The sequence below is a fragment of the Artibeus jamaicensis genome, unplaced genomic scaffold (assembly GCF_021234435.1).
Source record: "Artibeus jamaicensis isolate MK-2021 breed Jamaican fruit bat unplaced genomic scaffold, CSHL_Jam_final contig_588, whole genome shotgun sequence".
Lineage (NCBI taxonomy): Eukaryota > Metazoa > Chordata > Mammalia > Chiroptera > Phyllostomidae > Artibeus > Artibeus jamaicensis.
The window spans coordinates 2,912,363-2,935,994 of NW_026521895.1; the positions used below are offsets into that span (position 1 = coordinate 2,912,363).

The 23,632-nt window shown below is 41.4% G+C and overlaps 1 protein-coding gene across 2 annotated transcripts in view; it reads right to left on the reverse strand.

The window, feature by feature from the left end:
* Positions 1–843: 843 nt before the first annotated feature.
* AP4S1 (adaptor related protein complex 4 subunit sigma 1) overlaps positions 844–23,632 on the reverse strand; it is a 39,280-nt gene continuing 16,491 nt past the window's right edge. Inside the window, exons 2-6 of one of the 2 annotated variants that reach the window (XM_053670516.1) lie at positions 18,787–18,995; positions 16,308–16,394; positions 15,083–15,151; positions 9,606–9,617; positions 844–1,329 (exon numbers count right to left, since the gene is read on the reverse strand). In XM_053670516.1, the coding sequence (XP_053526491.1) occupies positions 1,201–1,329; positions 9,606–9,617; positions 15,083–15,151; positions 16,308–16,394; positions 18,787–18,924 (435 nt within the window). In that variant the 5' untranslated portion in view covers positions 18,925–18,995 and the 3' untranslated portion in view covers positions 844–1,200. Of the gene's footprint in view, positions 1,330–9,535; positions 9,618–15,082; positions 15,152–16,307; positions 16,395–18,786; positions 18,996–23,632 lie in introns of both variants that reach the window. The other variant, XM_053670517.1, reaches the window with a different exon arrangement.

Genomic DNA, 23,632 nt, shown 5'->3' on the forward strand with positions numbered 1-23,632 from the left:
CCTGAACAGATACCCTTTTGCATTCTATTTTTAAACTTTGAACTAAAGTGAAATTCATTTACAAGTAAGTTTACTAAGATAAACCCTTTATGATATAGCATACTGGATGGTTGTAAGAGCTCTCTTTGAATGTTTAACCATTTATTATGTTGTAGTAACATTCTCTAGTTAATTACATAACAGCATTGTAACTGCCAAGTGCCCATAAAATCAACCTCGAGCTTTTAGAAACTGGCCAGTAAAATTTAATTCTGACGTTTTCATTAGGCACACAATATAGTAAAGTTTTGACTTTTTAAGATGTTTTAAAATTGAATTTATTGGAATGACTGGTTAATAAAATGATGTAGGTTTCAGGTATGCAGTTCTATACACATCATCACACTACTGTTGACTTGATGCCATGTCTTGTACAGATGTCAACTTTGAAATATGTAAACAGATCAAAAATTTAAAACCCCCCTCCATACCCACACAAGAAAAACAAACAGGACTGAATGAATTATTAGTGCCTAGAATGCCCAGCAGAGCAAAACAGCATAATTTACGCTATTAAATATTACATATTACATATTTAATAGCACTGTGTGTTCACCCCCTAAAGCAAGTCTTCCATCACCATTTGTCCCCGCCTTGCACTCTTCCTCCCCCAACCCCCTTCCCTCTGGCGGTCACTGAACTGTTGTCTGTCCATGACTCTTACTTTACTTAATCCCTTCACCTTTCTCACCCAGCCCCCTCCTTTTAAGACTTCAAAAAATTTTTTTTCAATTACAGTACTTTCAGGTGTACAGCATAGTAATTGGACAATCATTCAGACACAAAGTGCTGTATGTGTTTAAGTCAGTTTGAAATTTTTATTGGCTGATAAAGAGCTGCCACACTTTCTTCTAATTCATGCTGCTATTTCTGAATTTAATTTGCATAAAGACCAAAAATTTTATTTAACAGAATTTGAAGATGGGGGAAATGCTTATGGTTAGAAAATAAAACTTATCTCAGAGAAAATTTTTCTTGGTACATCATAGTATAAAATACAGTTTTGTCTTCCACTTAGAAACTGAAAAACACCTACTTAAAATGTCTTTGGAAGGCTGCCCCGTTTTGCAGTGTGTGCTCTTCCAGATTCTTTTGGGTTCAGATGTTGAAAGGCCTTCCATGTTCCCGTTTCCCGTGTCTGAGGCCTGCACCTCCCAGTTTTCAGCTTTCTGACATCTTATCAAGAATTAGCAGAGGGGCAAGAATCCTTGCCCGATTTGTTTCTACAATGCAGCCATTCAACACCATCTCATCCAAAATGATGTATACTTTATCCAAATTAAACATTATCTAGGGTCATATTAAGGAAAATAATTTTAGAGTTATAAAAGTGTTAACATTAAGTAATAACTTAGGACTCAGCCTGGAATTGTTCCAGTGTAAATTAGTCTAAGCATGAAGGTTTTTTTTTTTAAAAAACAGAATCCTTGAAATAAAATTTAAAATTGGGGTCCATATTAGAAATTATGTTCACGTACACATATACACCTAGTTACACCTTGGTGAGGCTAACTAGACTTAGGCAGAGAATGGAACAGCTATACCCATTAGCCAGAGGGAGAAGGAATCGGCACACTAAGAGCAGGAGAACTTAACAAGTGACATTCGGTGAGGCCATCACCTGGCCTCAAGAACAATGTTGTCTCCACAGACAATAGCAACAGTAATAGCCATGATTTCTTGAACACACATTATATTCTATGTACTGTGTTGTGTGTTTGACATGTTATTTCAGTCTTCTCCACAGTTCTGTGGTGTATGTGTTACCCTAATTTTACTCAAGAGCAAACACGCTCAAAGCCATTGTCTAGGGTCACATAACTAGTAGTTGCCAGAGCTGGACCTTCAGCCCAGAGTATGGCCTTGAGTGCTCGGCCTTCCGTTCTCAGGGGGCCCTGAGGCTACTGAGTACACAGCCTCATTCAGCCCTGAAACCTCCACCCAGAAATGCCTTTACAACCTCAAATATTAAGCTACCATCTACATCAGATACGCTGAATAAAAAAATGACCAGGAAGAGGAACAAATGAGAAGGCAAAGCACTGCTGACTCAGTTCCCAAACAAAAAAACCTGAATTTCTAGATAGTACCTCTAATAAATGGGCAGTTCTAAAAAATACTCGCTTGAGAACTGTGGAGCCACTTAGCTTACTGATGTTCTTAATGGAAAGTTAGTACAGGGCATGGGAGGAGAAGAAAATATTGTCGGCCCATGATACCTACCTAACTAGTTAGGAGACCCTTCATTTGAGTACCTGACTTTCCTTTTGTGAAAGAGGAACTGGAATGAGATGATAACGATGGTTGAATGTTTATGAATTCTAAGTTTCCATCACTGTTTAAACAGTATTATCCTGGACAGTATTATCCTGGTCTATTAAACAGCTGACAGGTTGTTTCAAATAGACAAACTTCATTCAACAAATGAGTGATTAAATGACCCAGGGGAGTTCATAATTGATAGTGAATCTTTGTACAGTAATTTCACATGTTGAAGTCTATACTGTATATGATTAGTGAATTACATCAGTATAGAATGAGACAACCCTGTGAATGACTTTTAAGATTCTATTAGACTCTGGGGTGATATCCCATTAAGTTCTGTGCAAATAGTTTTCCAGCAGAATAAACTTTTTCAGGAGCCCATGGGAATTGTCCTTAAGTGACCCAGAAAAAAAAAAAAAAAGCTTTATTCTGTTATACCTATTAATAATATCTCCCAATTATACAGATGATTGCTTTGTCCATGGCCAAACTGGGACTGAAATATTAGGCCCTCGACTCAGTCATCTGTGTTCCCCAGACCCAGAAGCCAGAACCCAGAAGAAGCCAAGACAAAGCAGGAATAAGACAGGCACGTACAAGGCAAGGCCGAGTGGAGGAACCCAGGTGGTCGCATGTAAAATGGCCCGTGGAACCCCCTGTTGTATTCACTAAGCGCGATGAAAACCTTGGTGCCTTTGGGAATGTCAATTCATCTAAGACAATTTTCTTTGAGACAGAGGAGATCTAATTTTAATCTATGTGAACTGAATTGGTTCAGGGATCAAGCTACTTTGAAGATGCTCTCATCTTTGGGAAGTGCATTCAGATGTTCCCTGGGCAACTGTCCAACTGTTTTGAAGTTCAGATTAAGAATTTACGGCTGAATCATATCTACCACTGACATCCACTGACATCCTCACACTTGCAAGGACAAGGTCCTTCAGCTAATCTGAATTTCCCAACATCCTGGAAACATGAGTTGCTTGCTCAGTGAGGTCATTTTGTACTGTGGGCATGTGACTGTCTATCTGAGTATCTGGCTCAAACCTCTAATAATCATGCAGCCTTCTGGCACTATATAGGGAAACCACAGACCAAATCCAATGTGAGGCAAAAGCCTGAAAGCTTATTCCCCCCTGGAATCATGGGAACTCCTTTAAAATAAGAATCCAGCTGTTGGTCACATCTTGATTTGGTTTATGAGCAACTTGTGCACATTGGTGAGGCCAAGAGTAATGGCATTTGGGCTATATGCCAGGTGAGCAGGGACCAAAAATACCCTATATGCCAAGCCCCATGGCAATAAACAGGCACACGCACTTCAGCCCTGACGTCAGGAACAAGACAACACGAGAAACACCTAGGCTGCTGGCCTATTAATGTGGTGAGGAGAGAATGACTATTTCAAGAAGGTCCTACCTTTAGGCTACACTGAACTTGACTGACTTAAAAGGTTCTTAGGTTGGAGGTGATATGAACTAGCAATAGCCTCCTGGAGAGAAGATTCAGAAGCCTACTATCTCCTAACCCAGAAACCTAGAAGCCTTTCTGGATGTCTGTAACATACATTAGAGTTGAACATCTTGAGGCCCCACTAATAATGGTGCCATTTGAAATCAATATTCTTAATTAAAGTGATTGAACTGTTTGTGGTTTCTATATAGGAATTTTGATCTCTGAATCATGAAACACTTTTCATCATGGTATTTTAACAGCACCGTGGTGGCCTAATTATCCTTTAATAAGAGAAAATTGAGCAGCAAACATTCAAAGGGGACCTCACAAGCAATTCCAAGGCAGAGCCCAGCCTCGAACTGGAAATTTCTAACCACATTTTGATCTTGATCTTTTTGTCTTATTTCTTTTCTTTCTCTCTTTTTTTAAGATCCTAGCTAAGCAAAGTTTTAATGCACAAGGGAAGGGAAAAAACTTGCTCTCGTTATTTATACTCTGTTTCAGTTTCCCATAAAGGTAGATAAACTGTGAAAGGCCGCTGCCTTCACATTCTCCACACAACATGCACTATTGCTGTTCAGAAGGCTATTGTCACGACAGATTATGCACAGTCCTGGATACACTCCTTATAATGCAAATCTCATTTACAGGCTTAGTATTGTCTCTCGTTAATTAGGCCACAGAACAGGAATGTACTTTTTTAAAGTAGGTTTTTCCTTAAAGACCCATTCATACTCCAAGAGTAACAAAACATCCAGGTGTAATTTTTTAAAGTTTATATAGGTTTATGGAAAATTATCCAAATAAGAAAGTTGGCATTGGGTCAAATGCATCTGTGATTTCTCCTGTATTATTCCTAACTTGTCTCTCTGAACTGGCTGCCACTATTCCTGAGTAAAACACAACCCAGAAGCATGGGGCAGAAAGCGTGGGGGTTCGGCAGGGAAGCCTGGGGAGGAACAGTAGCGGATGGATGGACACGGCACCTAAAGTTCTCAGGACGCACTGAAAGGAAATAGATGGCTGAGGCTAGTGAGAGCCAAACAAGCCTGGAAGGCAAAACTGTTTAATCTGGAACGTTCACATCCTTTTTCCAGGCGCATGGCTGACTCTCCTAGGGAACTGTTCGTAATTCTCACCACTCACCCCTCGTGAGGGCACAGAGCAGCACTGTCCTGCTGGGGAGGGACCTGACCTCGTCTCCGGCCCCGCCCTTCCTGAGGCTGGACCAGCTGCACCCAGTCCCTGCAGCCCAGGGCCCGCTCTCACCGCTTCCAGTCTTGCTTGCAATTCACATATTTTCAAAGGGAAAAAGACATGTTTAGCAAGCTCTGAATGTGAACCCCACTTCTGGAGAGCATGCTCTCTTACCCAGACACCCAGATAACTCTCCTCAAAATTTTTTTTCACTTCTGACTCCTCCAACCAAATACTAGTGCTTCTCTAAAACTTCTTCCCAAATTCAGGAAAAAGCTTGGACTACACCAAGGCAGCATGGTGGCAGGCACTTTAAAATGTCTTGTTAGCAACTAAATTGCCACAGTGGACTCCAGATGATTATAAAAAAATTTTTTTTAAATGCATGAAATTTAATCATATCTAATTTATAGCCCTAGAGTCAAGGGCCCTGGAAATCCAGAATATCAGCTATGCCTCAGAGTAGCTCTAATGACTGGGCACATGTCAATGGAAACTCTCAGCACCTTGGCCTCTTCATCTAAAAGTGAGGTCTTAACCTGAGAATTCTGTAGTTTTCTTCCACCTCCAAAGTGCTCAAATCCTCTGACTCTAAGAGTAACCTTCAGAAGGGAGAGGAGAGCTACTTCACTCCCTTCTGATAGTATCAAGCCATTCCTGATGCAGGCTCCATCATCCCTCAAAAGAAATCCTTTTGTAAGGACTTAATTATTGTAACTTTCTGAGACAACACTGAGTAAACTTCAGTTCATTTAGAAGCTGCCACTTCACTGTAGAATGGCTTCCCCGGTGGTTAGGAAGGGAATGTCTTTGTTTTTCTTGCCAGTTATTTCCATAGCCAGTAGTTGGACTACTGTGATTTCTCACCAAGTTAGACTGGAATGATTTCCTACTTGCAGCAGACACTTCTGGTTTCTGGACCTCTGAAGGTGTCTAGGATTTCAGAACGATAACGAAGGATAATGAAGGAATGAGATCCACCCTCCAGCCCCGCAGTGGCCAGTGATCATGGCTGCACTGCTGCCATGTGTGGTGGTGCTGATTTCTGTCACCTGGCACACTTCCCCTCCAGGGACCACGTGGGAGATGTAACTGCCTGAGTCACAGCGAGGGCAGGCAGGGCGGAGACCTTCCTACTCCTCACCCTCAATAAAGAGGGCATGAATGGGGGGGGGGGCTTTCACAATCACCCACATAAACTTGAAGGCTCCAGAGTTAATTGCTTAGCTTTTGGGCTTTAAGGACTTGTAAAATAGAAACATGAATGTTCTAAAGGTTTTTCTTTAAATACTTCTGAAATAAAACATTCTGGATTCTAGGCATACCCTGTATTTGTGGGAGAGTGGGCACAAGAATATAAATAGGGAATCCAGCCTGTGTCCTTTTTTCTCTTGCACGTGTGGGTCACCACAGTTAGCATCCCAGCTACCGTCATTCCTGCCCCTAGTCCTGGGGGCCCAGGTAGCTGGAGGATGGTCAAGAAGTGGATGTGGGCCCTGCAGGCTCTGGGCAAGCACCCTCACCCCATGGGGCGGGAAGCAGCTGAAGGCAGGCTAGAGTAGAGCCCCAGGAAGAGGACCCGAGTTGTCCAGGTTAAAGGCAGCAATGCTGCATTCCATTCTAACTGAAATAAGCCAGGTCTTTAAGCCTCTTGAAAGGCACCAAATACCAAAAAGGCTGCTATGGTTTTCTGCACTTTCATGCGTACAGCAGGTATGCGCACATGGAGAGGTCAGATGTCTGCCACATGGCACCACTCGGTGCCGCCCCCATGAGTCAGCAGAAGGGGCCACAGACAGCTCCTTGGAATGATAACTTGTCTGAAGAGCTCAGCAAACCTAAGGCTTCAGGGCGGAGCATATTTCGGGAAGCTTATGAGTTAGTTCCTAAAAACCATCTTTAAAAAAACAATTATTTACCTTTATTTTTATTAAACTAAAAACCATTTTAACTCATGGAATCTGAAGTCTTAAACAAGTCTACCAAAGTATGTAATAGAGCATACTCTCCTTCCAGAAGCAGGGCCTCAGGAATCTGCAGATGACATTTCAGCCCAGTGGGTACAGTGGAATGTGAAGGGGGTGCAGGGATTTATTCATGGCATGTGAATGATCTGGGTCATTGACGTGCTTACTCCCCAGGGCGTGGTCTGCCCCACCAGCATGCCTGCGACAGAGTTTGCACTTAGCAGAAGGGTTTTCAACAAGTCAATTTCTGTCCTGATTTTTGTGCTTAGGTTGTCTCTTTATAAATCCCATCCCACCTTGCTCTATGAAGCAGAACAAGCTCACACTAAGGAGAAATGTAAATAATGCCTATTATTTCTCAAACTCTACCCATGCAGACTCTGGCTCCAAGGCAGGGAAGCTTCTAGAAATAAAGACTAACTTCTGTCCTCCTGCCGCCGCACCAAAACTGAGCCTTAAATTGTGCCTGTCCCGTGGGGGCTGACGGGGAGGCTTTCGTAAGCTCGAGCGCACACATGAGTATGTGCTTTGAGTGCTGGGAGGACCAACTTCAGGTTGTGATATCAGTTGTCTGTTTTCAACCCTTCAAGTACTACGGAAGTGTTCCGGCACACCAGACCTGAACAGCGTTACATGTTCCAGCAGGTTCCGGGTGCCATGCTGCCAGGGTGGTGGCACAGGTCGTCTGGGGCCTTACACGGAGAGAGCAGGAAACCAGCTGCCCCTCTAAAAGGCTCCCCGGTCTCACTGTCGTGGAAGTGGCATGTAGAGGTGCTCCCCACACACATGACAGGTACAAAGGAACTATGTCTGAGGCAGAGTGGACTCAGGGGCTTTTAATTTGATTTTTTTTCAGATGGCTGAAGATACAAACGCTTTAAGAATGTTAGCAGAAGAGAGGTGACCCAGCCCCTGCCTGGCCTGTCACCTGCTCCACTTTCAGAACTTTGGAGATTTCCGTGAAATTACACCTAGAGAGATGCAGTTCCCTCCTCTAAAAGATGCAAAATCCCTGATCTGTCAGATGGATGTGCTTAAGTAATTCCTCAGGACAGTAAATAAATTGGTCAGAGCAAGAGAAGGCAAAATGACACTAAGTAAAGTGAAGGGAAAGGTACAAATTGTGTGCCTCGGTATGGAAATTAAAATCAAACGAGAATGCTGGAGATTGTTACATGGACCTGTGCACCAGAGAGACAAAGACAAACCCATCTCTATTTCTGATAAACACCTAGTCAACATATGAGACGCATCAGCACAGCTAGTCCAACTGCACTCCAAACCCTGTCACATCGGATTCGCTTTAACTCTCTGAATGTCTACACTCGTGAGACCCTCCCCTCCTGTTCCAGGTGGAAGGTAACTCAGCTCAGTTACCTAGAGTCGTGGCAACATCAAATGTTAAGGCTGAGCGGATTTGAAAGCTCTTCGAATCTAAATCCGCCATGAGCTGTTGTGTGTCTTGTCCAACACACCCAGCTGGTAGGTGGCAGGGCTGGAAGCAAACTGTGGGCTCTGCATTCCCAGGGGAGTATCTACCAGCTTTCACTACCTTGCTGACGGCTTTTTAGGTCAAGAGGCACTTCTGGTTCTCCTGTACAAGGAGGAAGAGGTTTATTTGGGAATGCTTTAAAGGGCTTGGTTAAAATGGAATGTTACATGCTGATGATGTACATGTAGCCTGGCCTTGGACCTCCTAGGTCAAAGGGATCACAGACTCGGGTCACTCACCACTAGAGGGCACTCAGATTTTCCCAGTTCATTTTAAAAGGCTTCCAAATACTGCTTACAAGTAAGTCCATCAACATGACATTTCTATCAGTAGTAAAAGGCAAATGGCCGTTTTTCCAGACTATACTGACTCTGGGCGTAGGTGTCTAAATTATGTATGTATGCATATACATACGCATGTTAGGATTAATATATGGTTGATATAGTTAAGGTTACTATTTTAGATTCAAGCCTGGTGTTTTCTCAAAGGACTCTTACTTATTGCTTTCAAGTGGTGAGCAATTTTTGAAGGAAAAAATAACTTAAAAGCCAGCTTGCCTTTGGACCACTCACACAAAACCCAGCAGGCCCCTGCCCAAACCTGCAGGCCCACAGTGTTCTAAGCAAGAAATGCTTATTGTTGGGACCCTTGGATACTTTGATTTAAAAGGGAGAAGAGAAGAAAGGAGAGCATTCCTGCTTCAAAGGGAGATGAATAAAAGCCAGGCAATTTCTTTCACCCTCTAGCTTATATTCCTCACGGCACTACTCTGACCACGTGGAGAATTCCTGGAGATTCACACCTGGAGCCAGGACCACCCATTCTCTCCTTGAGGACCAAGACTTCCTGCCTGCATTATTAAATTCTAAAAAGTATATTTCATATACTTAAAAAAAGTTAAATTAACATATAACAGTTATTATTATTTATTACTACCATAGAATTGCCCTGTCTGAAAAAACACGAAAATCTTCAGAACAGTCTTTGTGAAGAAAAGGTGGGGTGTTTCTGCAAAGCACCTGCCTCTCTAGCTATCAGGTCTGAGCTGTTGATGATTAGCATTCTAGAGTCTAGATTTTGCTACATTGTTTTCCTGCCCCACCGCACTTACGGCACTTACCTGATAAAGACTAGCTTCAGTTTTGCCAAGTACTGTGGAAAACCTGGCTCACAGCACTGAAAAAGGATACATCCAATTCACTCTGCAAGAGAGAAAAGGGTTCGAGGAATGAGACCCTGGGACACCGGGCACTTAGCAGAGTTAGTGGCTGCTCTGTCCATATACACCTGGAAGCAGGTGGAAGAGGCTACTTTGTGTGCAGAAGCGTGAGAGTGGAAAGCCCTGAGTTTGGGGTTATGACTTTAAAAACATATGCTGCCGTTAGGAGGAATTTTATAGGCCAGAACAATTGTCTTTAGAACACAGAGGGGATAAACTAACTCAAACTTTACAGATGACAGGTAATTTGTTTTGATAGGATTATCAAAAACCTTAATAATGTGTATACCCTTTGAAGCCATCGATCTTATCCCTAGAAGTTTATCTTAAGGAAATAATTAGATAACGGCACAACAGTGTGTGACAGGATACTCAGGGTGATGTTTACAGTAGAAGATCACTGAAAACAAGGGGGACTAGTTAAAAACTTAGAGCAGATACACAAATGATGATGTCAATGTGTAAGTAATGACATACTGGTGAAAAGTAAAGCAAGTTATAAAGTGGTAAATACAGTGTTACCCTGTGCACGTCCGCACACACGGAGGTCAATGCAGGCAGTCAGACACAGACACACATAAAGCGTGACAGGAACGCACCAACAACGTGCACCAGGAAGTAAGTGATGGGCTTACTGATCTCCCCTTTCCATCCCCCTAGATGTATTTTTAATTTCTTTCCATGAACACAGACATTCATGTCATGAAAAAGTCACAGAGGGAGAACAAAAAGCAAACAGTTAAATTCATCTTGGAAAGGAATTAAGGCCTGTGGCGTGCAGCACTGCCTGCACTTCTGCAGCAATAGCCCTCAGCTCTGGAGAAGCTGCCTCCTTTAACGCTACCCGGGCTGGCTTTTGGCTTCGACTCGTGATGCTGAGACGCTTCCTTCAGCCCAGACTGTAGCAGGAGACAGATCTCCAAATGTAAGATTTGGAAACTCTGAGATTAAAAATAGTCCCAGAAAGAATGTTTAAAACTCAGAAACCTAAAAATAAATTTTAGATGACAAGGCATTCTCCATGAGTGGGGCGGTTTCTATTTTCTTTCCCATAGTACTCTTTTCCCTCCTCTTTCTCTTCTTTTTGTATCTCCTATCATCCTGAACTGGGTCCTCCAAGTCCTATATAATCACCAGGTTTAAATTAAATTCTAAGCTTTACTTCTGTGGCTTATGTGGTCACTGACTCTCCCTAGAATTACAGCTGGAATTCAACAACACGCTATTTATGTTCAGTTATTGAATATGATAATGATAATTTAAAAAACCTTAGCAATGATAGTGCTTGCAGCCACTCTTTACTCCCCCAGGTTTAAAACATTGCCAATTTGGGAAATTACATTCTTCTTGATAGGTGTTCCCTTAAAGTGGTTAATCACGGCCAGCTCTGAGTCACAGACCCTGACTCGCGACCAGTCTGTGCTGGGGGGCGGGGAGTGTCCGGAGGTGGGCAGGAGCGAGTCACACTGCCCAATATGGTAACCACCGGCCTCGCGTGGTGACTTAAATTTAATTTAGTTAAAATTAAATAAAAGTAAAGTTCCTTGTTTACACTGATCACATTTTAATCGTTCACGAGGTACATGTAGCTAGTGCCTACAGCATTGGCCAGCACAGGTACAGAACATTTCTGGAACTACTGAGAAGTTCTCTTGGATACTGCTGGTCTGTGGTGCTCTATCCAAGCAATCAATACAGAGATGGATTTCAAAGCCAACTTCAGTGCTCTCTGTCCCCACAAAGCCAGTCTCTGGAATGGCCAACTACGAGGTTTGGAGGGCACCAATCCCCTCCTAGTTAGAGGCACAATCGTGGTACAGAGGCCACCAGGCAGCTTCCCAGCTGCAGCATGGGAATTAGGAAGCAGCTGACAGTAAGGCTTATGCATTAAGGCAGTGGTTCTCAGACAAGCATGGATCAGAATCACCTGTACAGCTCATTAAAACAGACTGCTGGGCCTCAACCCAGTGTCTCTGGGTCAAAAGACTGGGGTGGACCCAGAATTTTTATTTCTTTTTTTAAAATTTTATTTATTTATCTTTAGAGGGGAAGGGAAGGAGAGAGGGAGAGAAATATCAACTTATGGTTGCCTCTCCTGTGTCCCTGCTGGGAACTGGCCTGCAACCCAGGCATGTGCCCTGACTGGGAATCAAACCACGATCCTTTGGTTTGCAGGCTGGCGCTCAATCCGCTGAGCTACACCAGCCGGGGCTCAGAATTTTTATTTCTTACCAGTTCCTAACTGATGCTTCTGCTGCTCGTCCAGGGACCACACACTGAGATCCTCTGCACTGAGGCAAAGCAGACACGCTAATTGATTGTTCCATGAAGGAGTTTGCCAAATGTCACTTCTGGCATTTGGAGTTACACTGACGATAAAACTTCTTTTTTTTAAAGATTTTATTTATTTATTTTTACAGAAAAGGGAAGGGAGGGAGAAAGAGAGGGAGAGAAACACTAATGTGAAAGAGAAACATCAGTTGGTTGCCTCTCGTACATGCCCCAACCAGGGACAGAACCTGAAACCCAGACATGTGCCCTGACTGGGAATGGAACAGGCGACCTTTTGCTTTATGGGAGGACACCCAACCAAGCAAGATAGCAGTTAGGGGCAAGATATGACTTCTTAACATGGGTTTTGCCCTTAGCAGGCTTTAGTGCACTCAATGTTACTAACTATGGGTTCTACTCACTGTCTCATGAATCACCAAGTTGGAAACAAGGCCCTCCTGATCACTGTATTTAAAAGCAAAATGAAATAAAGCAAATAATTTTTAAAAATCAGCTTGTGCCACTTTTACTTCTCAGGAACATCTAGCCAGCGCAGAGGAAGGCCTATGGTAGCAGAGTAAAATTGCTGATTCTTTTTATAAAGACTACTGATTTCAAACTAACTACAAAGCTAAAGTCAGCAAAAGAGTGTGGTCCTGGCAGAAGGATAAACACACAGATCACGGAACAGAACCGAAAGTCCAGACATAAACTCTTATATTTATGGTCAATTGATTTTTGACAGAGGGGCCAATATACTTGAGTGAGGGAAAAGAACAGCCTTTTCAACAGATGGTGTTGGGACAATTGGATAGCCACATCCAAAAGAATGAAGTTAGACACTACTTCACACCACGTACAAAAATTACTCATAATGGATCTAAGACCCAAGCAGGAGCTAAAACTATAAAACTTTAAGAAAACAGGAGTGAACCTCAATGACCTCTAGTTGGGCGAGGCCTTTTTAGACATGACATCAAGAACATAAGCAACAACAACAACAAAATTAATTAACTGAATTTCATCAAAATAAAAAGTTATTATACTTCAAAGGGCACCATCAAGAAAATGAAAATGACTAAATGGGAGAAAATATTTCCAAATCATATCTGATAGAAGACTTGTATTCCGAACACAGAAAGAACTCTTACACCCAACAATAAAAAGACAATGCAATTGAAAAATGGATAAAGGATTTGAACAGACATTTCTTCAAAAAAGATATACAGATGGCCATTAAACACATAAAAAGATTCTCAACATTTTATCCATTAGTGAAACACAAATCAAAATCTCAATTCATTAGCCTCTATACCACTTTCCCCACTAGGATGGCTATAATAAAGAAAGACAGATAATACGTTTTGGTGAGGATGTGGAGAAATGAGAACTTTTCATATACTGTTGATGGAAATTTAAATCATGCAGCACTTTGGAAAAGTTTGACAGTTTATCAAAATGGTTTAAAATTAAAAAAAATTTCAATTACAGTCGTAATTAAATATTATATTAGTTTCAGGTGTACAGCATAGTGGTTAGACATTTCTATAATTTACAAAGTGATCACCCTGATAAGTCCAGTACCCGCCTGGTACCACACATAGTCACCACAATATTAGTGACTATTCCCCGTGCTGTACTTTACATCCCCATGGCTATTTTGTAACAACCAACTGCATTTCTTAACCCCTTCCCCTTTTTCACCCAGCTCCCTAACCCCCATCCCATCAGGCAACCATCGGTTTGTTCTCTGCATCTGTGAAAATGCTTCTGTTTTGTTTGTTCATTTATTTTGTTTTTTAAATTCCACATATAAGTGAAATCATATGGTATTTGTCTTTCTCTGTTTAACCTACTTCACTTAACATAATATCCTCTAGGTCTATATACGCTGTTGCAAAGGATAAACTTTCATTCTTTTTTATGGCTAAGTAATATTTCATTGTATATATGTACCACATCTTCTTTATCCAATCATCTACTGATGGACACTTAGGTTGCTTCCATAGCTTCGCTACTGTAAAAATGCTGCAGTAAACACAGAAACGCATATACCTTTTTGAATTGGTGTTTTGGATTTCTTCAGATAAATGCCCAGAACTGGGACTGCCCGGTCATATGGTAGTTCTATTTTTAATTCTCTGAGGAACCTCCGTAGTGGCTGCACCAGTTCAAAATGTTAAACATGGAGTTACTGTGTCATCCAGCAATCCCTTCCCTAGGTACATTATATACCCAAGAGAACTAAAAACATGATTCTACAACAAAAAAAAGTGCTCACAAATGTTCATAGCAGCATTTTTCCTTAATACCCAAAAGTATAAATAGCCCAAATGCCTACCAACTGATGAATGGTATAAACAAAATGTGGTATATCTGTACAATGAAATGCTATTTGGCAATATAAAGGAAACAATTACTCATACATGCGACAACATTGATGAATCTTGAAAACTTTATGCTAAGCAAAAACAGCCAATCACAAAAGACCACCCATTGCACAATTTTATTTATACAAAATGTCTAGAACAGGCAGACTTACAGAGAAAGAAAGCAGATTGGTGCTTAGGGCCTGCAGCAGGTGGTGATGGATAACTGGGAAGGAAAAGCTAATGGCTATGGTATTTTCTTTTGGGGTGATGAAATGTTCTAAAACTGACTGTGGTGACAGGCGCGCCACTCTGGATCCTAAAAACTCAATACTTAAGTGGGTGAATTGTTTGGTATGTAAGTTATATTTCAATACAGTTGCCTTTTATTTTTTTTAAAGGACTATTGGAAAGGAACTCCTTTCCTTAAGAGGAGTCATAGGAGTTGGTTTTGACCTTGAAAGCAAGGGTTTGGGCAGAAATGATTTAAATTAAAACAAGTCCTAGTATTTTACAAGGGGAAGCAGAAGAAAGAGGAAAAGAGAGCAAATTTGATAGCAGAATCTCTTAATTGAGAGAAAGTCCTAAGAGGCTCTTAGTCTTGTAGAAATGATTCTCTACAAAGAATTGACGCATGCGTAGTTTTTAACACTTTGCATGAGCCAGAAGCAAAGGTAAAGAAAATCTGCCATTATTTGAATTTTAACTTTTACATATTAAAGCTCTGTATTAACACATGTTCTCGATAGAGACCCATTTCTGGGAGACTGGCCTCAGGACAAAGCCATTTTTTAGTCATGAGACTTACCACTCGACTGAAGTACTCATCTAAAACTTCCACAAAGTTATGGATAAATTCATAAATCGCCATCTCATTCTGAAATGAAAAGGGAAGGACGCAGTCAGTTTTAGAATGGCCCGTGTTTAAATCAGACATGAGCTGTCGGGTCAAAAACCAGGTTCTAGAGCACGTGGCTTGATATGCAGATAATAATGGGGGCAGAGTGGCCTCCCAGAGACAAGTCTTCAGAACAGTTTATGACTCACTTGTTTCACGTAAGTTTATTAAGAGAAAACCTCAACCTCTAAAATTTTTTAATGTGCATGATGAATCTAGCAGGACTGAAATGGGGCTGAGTCCAGTGTTCAGAAGTCAGCTCTACTCCCTGACTTCATCAACAACTGGCTGAGGCACAATTTCTCAGGTTCTGCACGACATCACTTTTCCATCAATGAAGATGGGGAAACCACCTTAAAGTTTACTTCGCCGATGAAAAGCTGAGATTTCAAAGTATTTTAGATCCTAAACACCCTTTCGGAGATTCCATAGCCATTGGTGCTGTTGATCTGGGACTGACATTTCTGAAAAGGTTAACTAAAATCTAAGGAGATGTAATCACAACACAATGATACACAATTTGCCTCGCTTCTGATATGTCAGCCTGTGCTTAATTCCACCACTGACTGGCCACTATCCTGGAGAAGCTGCTCCACATGCCACACCCGACAATGGCAGGGCACTAGTACCACTCGGGCCGCGGAAGGCTTTCTGTGGTTTTGTACTTCTCCACCAGCTGCTTATCTAATCCAATGCAAATCTAGGTATTTCTCTTCCACTCGGCTTTCTGTAGCCTTGATAGAAACCAAAATCCTTCAGCCCTGGCCAGGCAGCTCAGCTGGTTAGAGCATCATCCAGATATGCCAAGGTTGTGGGTTCAGTACCTGCTTAGGGTATACACAAGAATCAACCAATAAATGCACAGCTGGATGAAGCAACAAATCAATGCTTCTGTCTCTTAGATCATATAAAATGAAAAAAATTTAAATCATTTTGTTGTTCAAGTACAGTTTTCTGTCTTTTACCCCCATCCTAGCCCACCCCCCTAAAATGACATTTTTTTAAAAACTGGAAAAAATCAACATAAATCTTAAGGAGGCAAGTAGGGAAGTAAGTGTCAATGTAAGGAGAAATAAAAATCAGACTGTTATGCCTAGTTTTTTTGCATCTTCCACAGGCTCTTCTATTTTCTTACCTCAGTGTCATTAACTCCAACCACAATGAAGAGAGCAGCATACTGCCGATATATCAGCTTGAAATCCTTATATTCAATGAAAGAGCACTGGACAAAGCACAATTAGATATTAATTGCTATAGTTGACAGGGATTTCTTCAACATGGCATGCATAATTTTTAGGTTCTTATTTGAGTATCTGTCAAGACATTCCTAGAAATACCCAACATTACAACGTCACCGTCTTTGCTGGTTGCACCTCCTCGCAGTGCTCAGCGCACCACTTGGAAGCACTTGCAGCAGGAGGTGAAAAGTCTGCGTGCTCACGTAGGTTCCCGCCTACGCCGCTTCTCTTTCATTTGCTTGGTTCTGTGTGGAACTCAGCAGGCAAAGCTACTAAATAATCAGCTATTTAAACGTCCTCCAACATGAAAATAAATCAACACGACAAGATTTTCTTCTCTCCACCTCCCCTAGGCTCTTTTGGAAGCAGCTAGGGATTTAGTTTTGTACTATTTAACAGTCACTGAAGAGCCAAATATATGTAGCATACACACACACACAAAACAAAACAAAACTCAGTTTCTTTTTCCTAGACACACAGACTCAATGTAGACTCTTTTATAAATTATTTAAAGATGGCTTTTGTGTGGCAATGCTAGACAAAATCTCTCATTGTAAACAGTGCTTCCCATGAATTAATAACTAGTTTACCACCACGGACTTGTGGAGAAAACAGCTCCCTTCCCACTTGTCTGTCTCCTACAGTCACTGTACAAAGAGTAACGGGAAGGCACTGGGTGGACAGGAACTGGGGAGCAGTCTGAAGGCAGAGCCTGCCCTTCCTTTGGCCTTTTGGGTGTGCCTGACCAAACGTGCCTGAGCACCAGCTGTATGGCCTTTTGCACTGGACATGTTGCTCTCGGGTGCCCGGATGCACCTGGGAATGAAGCTGCAAGTTTGGATCATGGAGTTTCTTCCATGGGAAAGCCACCTGACAAACTATAAAATGGAGAGAGATGAGGCTTTTATTTAAAATTAGGATAAATGTAATAAGTACCAGACCATTCTGCAGCTTCTGGCTCACTGTAGAGCCAGTGTGATTTCTAGTCAGTTGGATCTTCCAAAGAACCACAACCTATTTGAATGAACTGAGGAACATTTTTCAAATCCTCTCAGGAGTTCCTGACATTAAAAATATATATTAAAGCACCTTTGTGGAGAAAATAAAAACTAAGCTGAGATTAGGCTATTCTGGTGCCTGATTATGCCAAAAGCCCCGTGGGTTTCTATTAAAGTCTAAAATAATTTAAAATGCTTCAAAAATATCTAACAGTATATTCATTGCAAAGCACATATTTCAAAGGAGAACCTATCAGTGAAAAAGGTGTTTGAAATCATGGAGCTGAAATTACAGGAAGATTCAAACGTGAATCTCCTGGAGCTTGTTTATCTTCAAGTCGTGGGTATTTACACAGCCCTTTAATAGTTTCTGTTTCCTCTGACAACTACACGCAGTAGTCCATAGCAGGCCAAAGTAGTAATTCAAAGAAGACTCTTGAGATGTCTGACTGGAAAATCAATTCAGAAGCCAAGGGAAACTCAGTTCCAATGTATTACTTTGAAGCACTGATGTAGCTTAATATGTTATGACTTAGTGCTTCCCACAGGCAGCCCTTCTGTGTAGGTAGTGAAATGGAGAACTGGCAAAATGAGTGGGTGTTTTAAACAAGCTTTCTGATTGTGCCTCAGTTTGTTCAGAGATTTCCAATGGCTTCAAAGTTCAGGTCCCAGATTAGGTAATTCTTCAATTAAAGTTCTTTGCAAAAATAAACTCAGCTTTAGAAATTCCTATTATTATTCTTTTAATGATTTAATTTAACCTCAATTTTGGCAGAATAAATGGATTTATTGTTACATTTTTTAACATCCATTTTTCCTGTCTGCATAATAAAACAAGACAGGTGGAAATCAAGTCTGTTTTTAAATCACCAGTTCCCGTATTCTGTGGGTGGTACATTCACAGAAACGGTAAGCAGAAAGAACTGCACCCCACATGAGAACCACACTGCTATCCTCTGGCACAAAGTGGGTCTTTGCCTCTGTACTGGTCACCTGACCTTCAGCTTTTGGCTTAAAGAAAGCCTCCTGCTACAGGCACTCCTAAGAGTTCCAAGGGTTGAATGCATAAAGACAAAGAAGTTATGTCTACTGGCAGGAATACATTTGAGTTGCCACTTCTACCGTTCATTGAGACAAATATGCTGACCTAAATATGAAGCCAAGACTGTCCCTGGCTTTCTTTGTTTTTATTTTCCTTAACAAGATGTAAGGAGATGTAAGGAGAGCTATGCTTCACTTTTCATTCCATTTCACTTGCCATTTTCCCTAACAGCTGTTGTAAGAATGCAGTTCAAAGAAAACGATGGTCCTTGAGACACAGTAGTAACAGATTTGCCCCTGCTGAGTGTAGAGATAAGAGAGAGAATCAGAAACTTACTTGTTCATTGGATCGAGAGAGACAGCTCTTTATGACTTCTGTTTCCAGAAGTGTACGCTTATTGATCTCCACATGTTCGTAGTACTTAGAGAGTCGGGTCTGCCCTTGTTTATTCACCATGAGGAAAAATTTTATCATTTTTTTTTCCTGGCCAGTGTTTTTCCAAATGTAGGTCAAAAGTTATGGCCAGGGGTGGCTGTAACTAGAACCTGAAGGAGGAAAGAACAGAAGGGCAAGATCAAATTTCTCAAAGAATCATATTAAATGTGTTCTATAGATGAGCAAGAAATAAATACAGTGTCTTCTGATATCATTGGTCTTCACTATGATGAACTAAATGAAGTTTTACTAAATAAGGAAACATAAATGGTTATTAGTTATCTTTCAAAATATTTTTGAGTATCCACAGTACCTCTACTCATATCTGTTGCATCGATTCATCAGTCTTGTTGGACACCAACTATGTGCTAAGAACTGGAAGAATATGGAGAAAAAGAAGTAATGATTTCTGCTCTTCACACCTGGTAAAAGTGTTAGATAGATAAACGACAGCAATCCAAGGTGATGAGTTGTAACTGGTACACAGAAGGGAAGGACAAGGAACATGGCGGGAGAGTTGGGAATGGCTTCCCAAAGAAGGGATACTTAAAAAGTCCTTAAACAATGATAGAGAGGAAATGATGCTGAGGCGGAGAAAACAGGTGTAAAGCTCTGGAAAGTTCGCTGTAGCTGTAGTTCGGGGTGCAGGAAGAATAGTCACAGGAAATTGAGTTGCTCATACATGGTGAAATTGGCTTTCGAAGTCATGCTCAGGAATATGACCTTTGTTTTATGGACAATGGAAACAAGACCTATGTAGAGAAGCTTTTCCCTCCTAAGTGTTGGAAGCAGTGATCATGACAGCAACTATCTGTCGAAGTCCTCTAACAAGGCTGTGTAACAAGTCCTATAAGGCTTTGTACTAAGCAGTTTACATATGTTGTTTAACTTTCACAATTCTCTGAGGCAGGTACTTCTGTTATCCCCATTTAAAGGACAAGCACATTGAGGTGAGGGATGTTAAGACACTCAGAGTCCCTGGATTACTCTGTGTCAGATGCAAGCTGCAGCTTATAGGACGAGCATGTGTGTGGGCCTATGATAGCCTTGAACTCATCCTCATCACTCAGGGGTCCATGCTCGTGGTTTCGTTTCCAGGTCAGCTGTATGGAATCTCATGTTTGTCCCTTTTATAGATTAATATAGATTTTTAAATACAGATTTTGAAATAATCAATTGCAAAAAAGCACAACATTGACCAATGGCCAGTCCATCTTTCGTCATGAATATCCAAGCTGCCTCAATGAATCATCTGACAATATCATAGTCACATTTCGTAGTATGTGTGAAACCAGTGCAAAACACCAAGGCTAACAATACCTCTTAAATAAACTTTAAAATTTAGAATAAGTTCAGAAAAAGTTGCCACAGATTATGAGGATGATGCTTGGACTAAGTTTTTTGTCACCCCAGCTCATCTCTTATTTCCTCAGCTCTACCAGACAGGTGGCTGTGTCACAACAATCCAAAGAGAAAGCACCAGGCCCAGTCTGGCAACGCCTGGGGTTGCTGTGTTCATTCAGTGTGCAGAACAGGATGTTATCTAGACCAGCTCAGCAGGGATACAACAGCTGTGCCGTGGGGGAGGCTGGGTCATCCACTCTCTTTTCCAGGAAGATAAACTCACTACCATAGGTGGGATTGCAACATACTCTATGTTGTTTAATCATCTGGTATTAGGTGCTGCTGTTTTTTAAAAATATAGTGATTTGAGAGAGAGAGAGGAAGGGAGAGAAAGAGAAATATCAATTTGTTGTTCCACTTATTTATGCATTCATTGGTTGATTCTTGTATGTGCCCTGACCAGGGATCGAACCCGCAACCTCGGCATATTGGGTTGACACTCTAGCCAGCCGAGCAATCCAGCCAGGACCATGTGCTGTTTTTATTCTCTTCGCAAATTATTGCCAGTAAATTAAGGCAAGTGACTAGTAAGTTAAGATTATGATCCTTTTAAAAATTTCTTTTCAACAAAGTTATTTTAAGACCGCATTTATGAAAGTTGGAAATTACAATTCTATACCCTGAATTTCAACCGCCAGGTAAAAGAAAAAAAATATTGTCTCAAAGGAATTCATGTCTAACTCTTTCCCTTTAAATGCCCTGGTTGCATTAAGTGGTAAAATAAGATGTAAAATGATCCCATTGAGATGTTACACCGAGAGATCAAATTGGTTTCTACCTTACGAGCAGGGCATTCCTTCCTACTGACTTCAAGAGTGAGGACAACAAACAAGGATGCGGAGAATTGATACTCATTTGGGTTCAAGTCTTGAAAATAGGAGCTGAAGGCATCTGAAGATTTGAATACAACACTATTTTTGCATACTTATAAATAATTACACAATATATAACTGTACAATTATACAGTGGTAATAAAATACACAAAATTATCCATTTTTTGTATTATAAAATATATGCCAAGATATACAATGCAGAAACTCAGAACAAGTATATATTTTAGAACTGAAGATGAATGTTTTAAGCATTTATTTGGCTTACTAATCATCAGGGAGGAGGGAGATCAAATAATTATGAAACTGAGGCAGGGCAATAAGGAATAAGTTCAGACAAGTGCTGGGAGTGGTGAGGGAGCAGGTATGAACTTCCTTTCCTTATAAACTCTCTGCATTCAACAAGAACCAAGGTTGGGAGATATTTTGATAGTCAGGAAGTTAGATTCCACACCCAAGAGCCTGTGTGAATGTGCAAAGAAAAAGGAAATCTCATTGGGGAAAGTATTCATTACATAAAGAGCACAAGGCTACGTAAAGGACAAGACTGGGGAGTTAGGTAGATTCACAGTAGTACGTGAACAAATCAGTGCCCAAGGATCCTGTGTGATACACACTTAATGCCTAGAGAAAAGAGAGACCGGAAAAGATGGAAGTACCTATGGAATTGGGAAGTTTTCAAATTTCTGATGGTGTATTTCTGGGATTTAGAACTGGAAGTCCTGCCATGACCAGAGTGGCTCAGTTGGTTGGGCGATATCTCACAAAGCAAGAGGTTGCTGGTTTGGTTCCTGGTCAGGGTACGTACCTGGATTGCAGGTTGGTTCTGTTCCAGGTTGGGGTATGTACAAGAGGCAACTGATCAATGTTTCTCTCTCAAATCAGTTTCTCTCCCTCTCCTTCATTAAGAAACAAACAAACAAACAAACCAAAAGCACCCTGGCGGGAGTGGCTCACTGGATTGAGCACCGGCCTGTGGACTGAAAGGTCACTGGTTCCATTCCTGGTCAGGCACTCGCCTGGGTTGCTAGCCAGGCCTCCAGCTGGGGGTGTAAGAGAGGCCACCGATCTATGTTTCCCCCGCACAAGTGTCTCTCCTTCTTTTTCTCCTTCCTTTCCTCTCTCTCTAAAAAGTAATAATATGTATAAATAAAATCTTAAAAAACCTTGCCTACGGTAAAAAAAAAAAACCAAAAGCCCAAACTGGAAGTCTTTATACAATAGATTGTCATATCCAAAGATGACAACCAGATTTCAGCTTAGGTGCCAACTGTGACTAACTGTACTCACTGCTTTGGGCACTGTGCTGGGAAGGGTCTGGGGCTGCTGTCAGGTTCGGAAGAAGAGAATGCCATGGGCGATTAGTAATGCCAGTCAAGGGTTAGAAAGCAGGGTGGGGCAGCACATGCACCTATCTGTCATCCCTGCCGTGCACTCCCTTCGTTCTGCCGATGAGAGACGGATCATCTGAGATGTGGAGTCCCGAATTCCGGGCTCCTGACTCATAATACAATGCTGTATTTAATTTGTCACATTGCCTCTTTGCCTCACTCGGTGTGCTAAGGGTTATTAAATATTCATTTAGGCTTAATAAACACCAATGTCAGGTAGCTTTGGGAATGATCAAGTCAATGTTCTCTTTTCTAATGCCACACAGCACAATTAATTTGGGAAATATCAAACAATTCTCTGCATGAAGATAGTATGAAGTTACTAGAAATGAAAATGGTATTCGATGATGGCTAACATCCTTTCTGGTTCGAAATGCTTTCTATGTATCCCTAAATTGTACCCCTCTCTCTCTCTTTCTCACTCTAAGGTAATATCAGAGAAAAACATGTTGATGAGCTCCATCTAAATGACTGAAATAAACCCCCCAAGTTAAAAAGCGAATTTCCACCAAGGAAATGTATAGTACTCATGCAGTATAATAGTCAAAAACTTTTGTGGCTCTACTGCTTATCGGTTTTGTGATTCTGCGCAAGTTACTTAATCCTTTTGGACTCAGTCTGAAGTACGATGGGAAAAATAACAGTTGTACCCGATGGGTTGTGAGGGTTACAGATGTGAGTAATGTAAAGTCCTCAGAACCTGCTCGGCAGCTGGCACATGATGAGCGCCACGTAGGTAAGCGTTGGCCAATGTCATTATGACAGGACAGCACCTTTTCCTCAGCGAGGCCTTTCCTGCTTATGCCAACCCCTTTGTTCAAACCACAAAAAGCTGGTCATCCTTTCTTTGAACTCATCACTGTACCTTATAAAACCTGCCACCCTATACCAGCAATTTTCAACCTGTGGGCCGCAGCAGGCACACTGGTGAGTCACGAGGACTTTTAAAACCTACTGTACCTTACGATCTAGCCAGCAGCACTGGTGTGTTTTCCATTAGACTGTCAAATTAAAAAATGACAACAGCGAGCACAACAATAGCCATCCGGTATGAACGAATCAAAATTACACCTTTTTTTTGCCAGGTGTGCTGCAGAATTTCAGTAATTAGCTTGTGTGCCA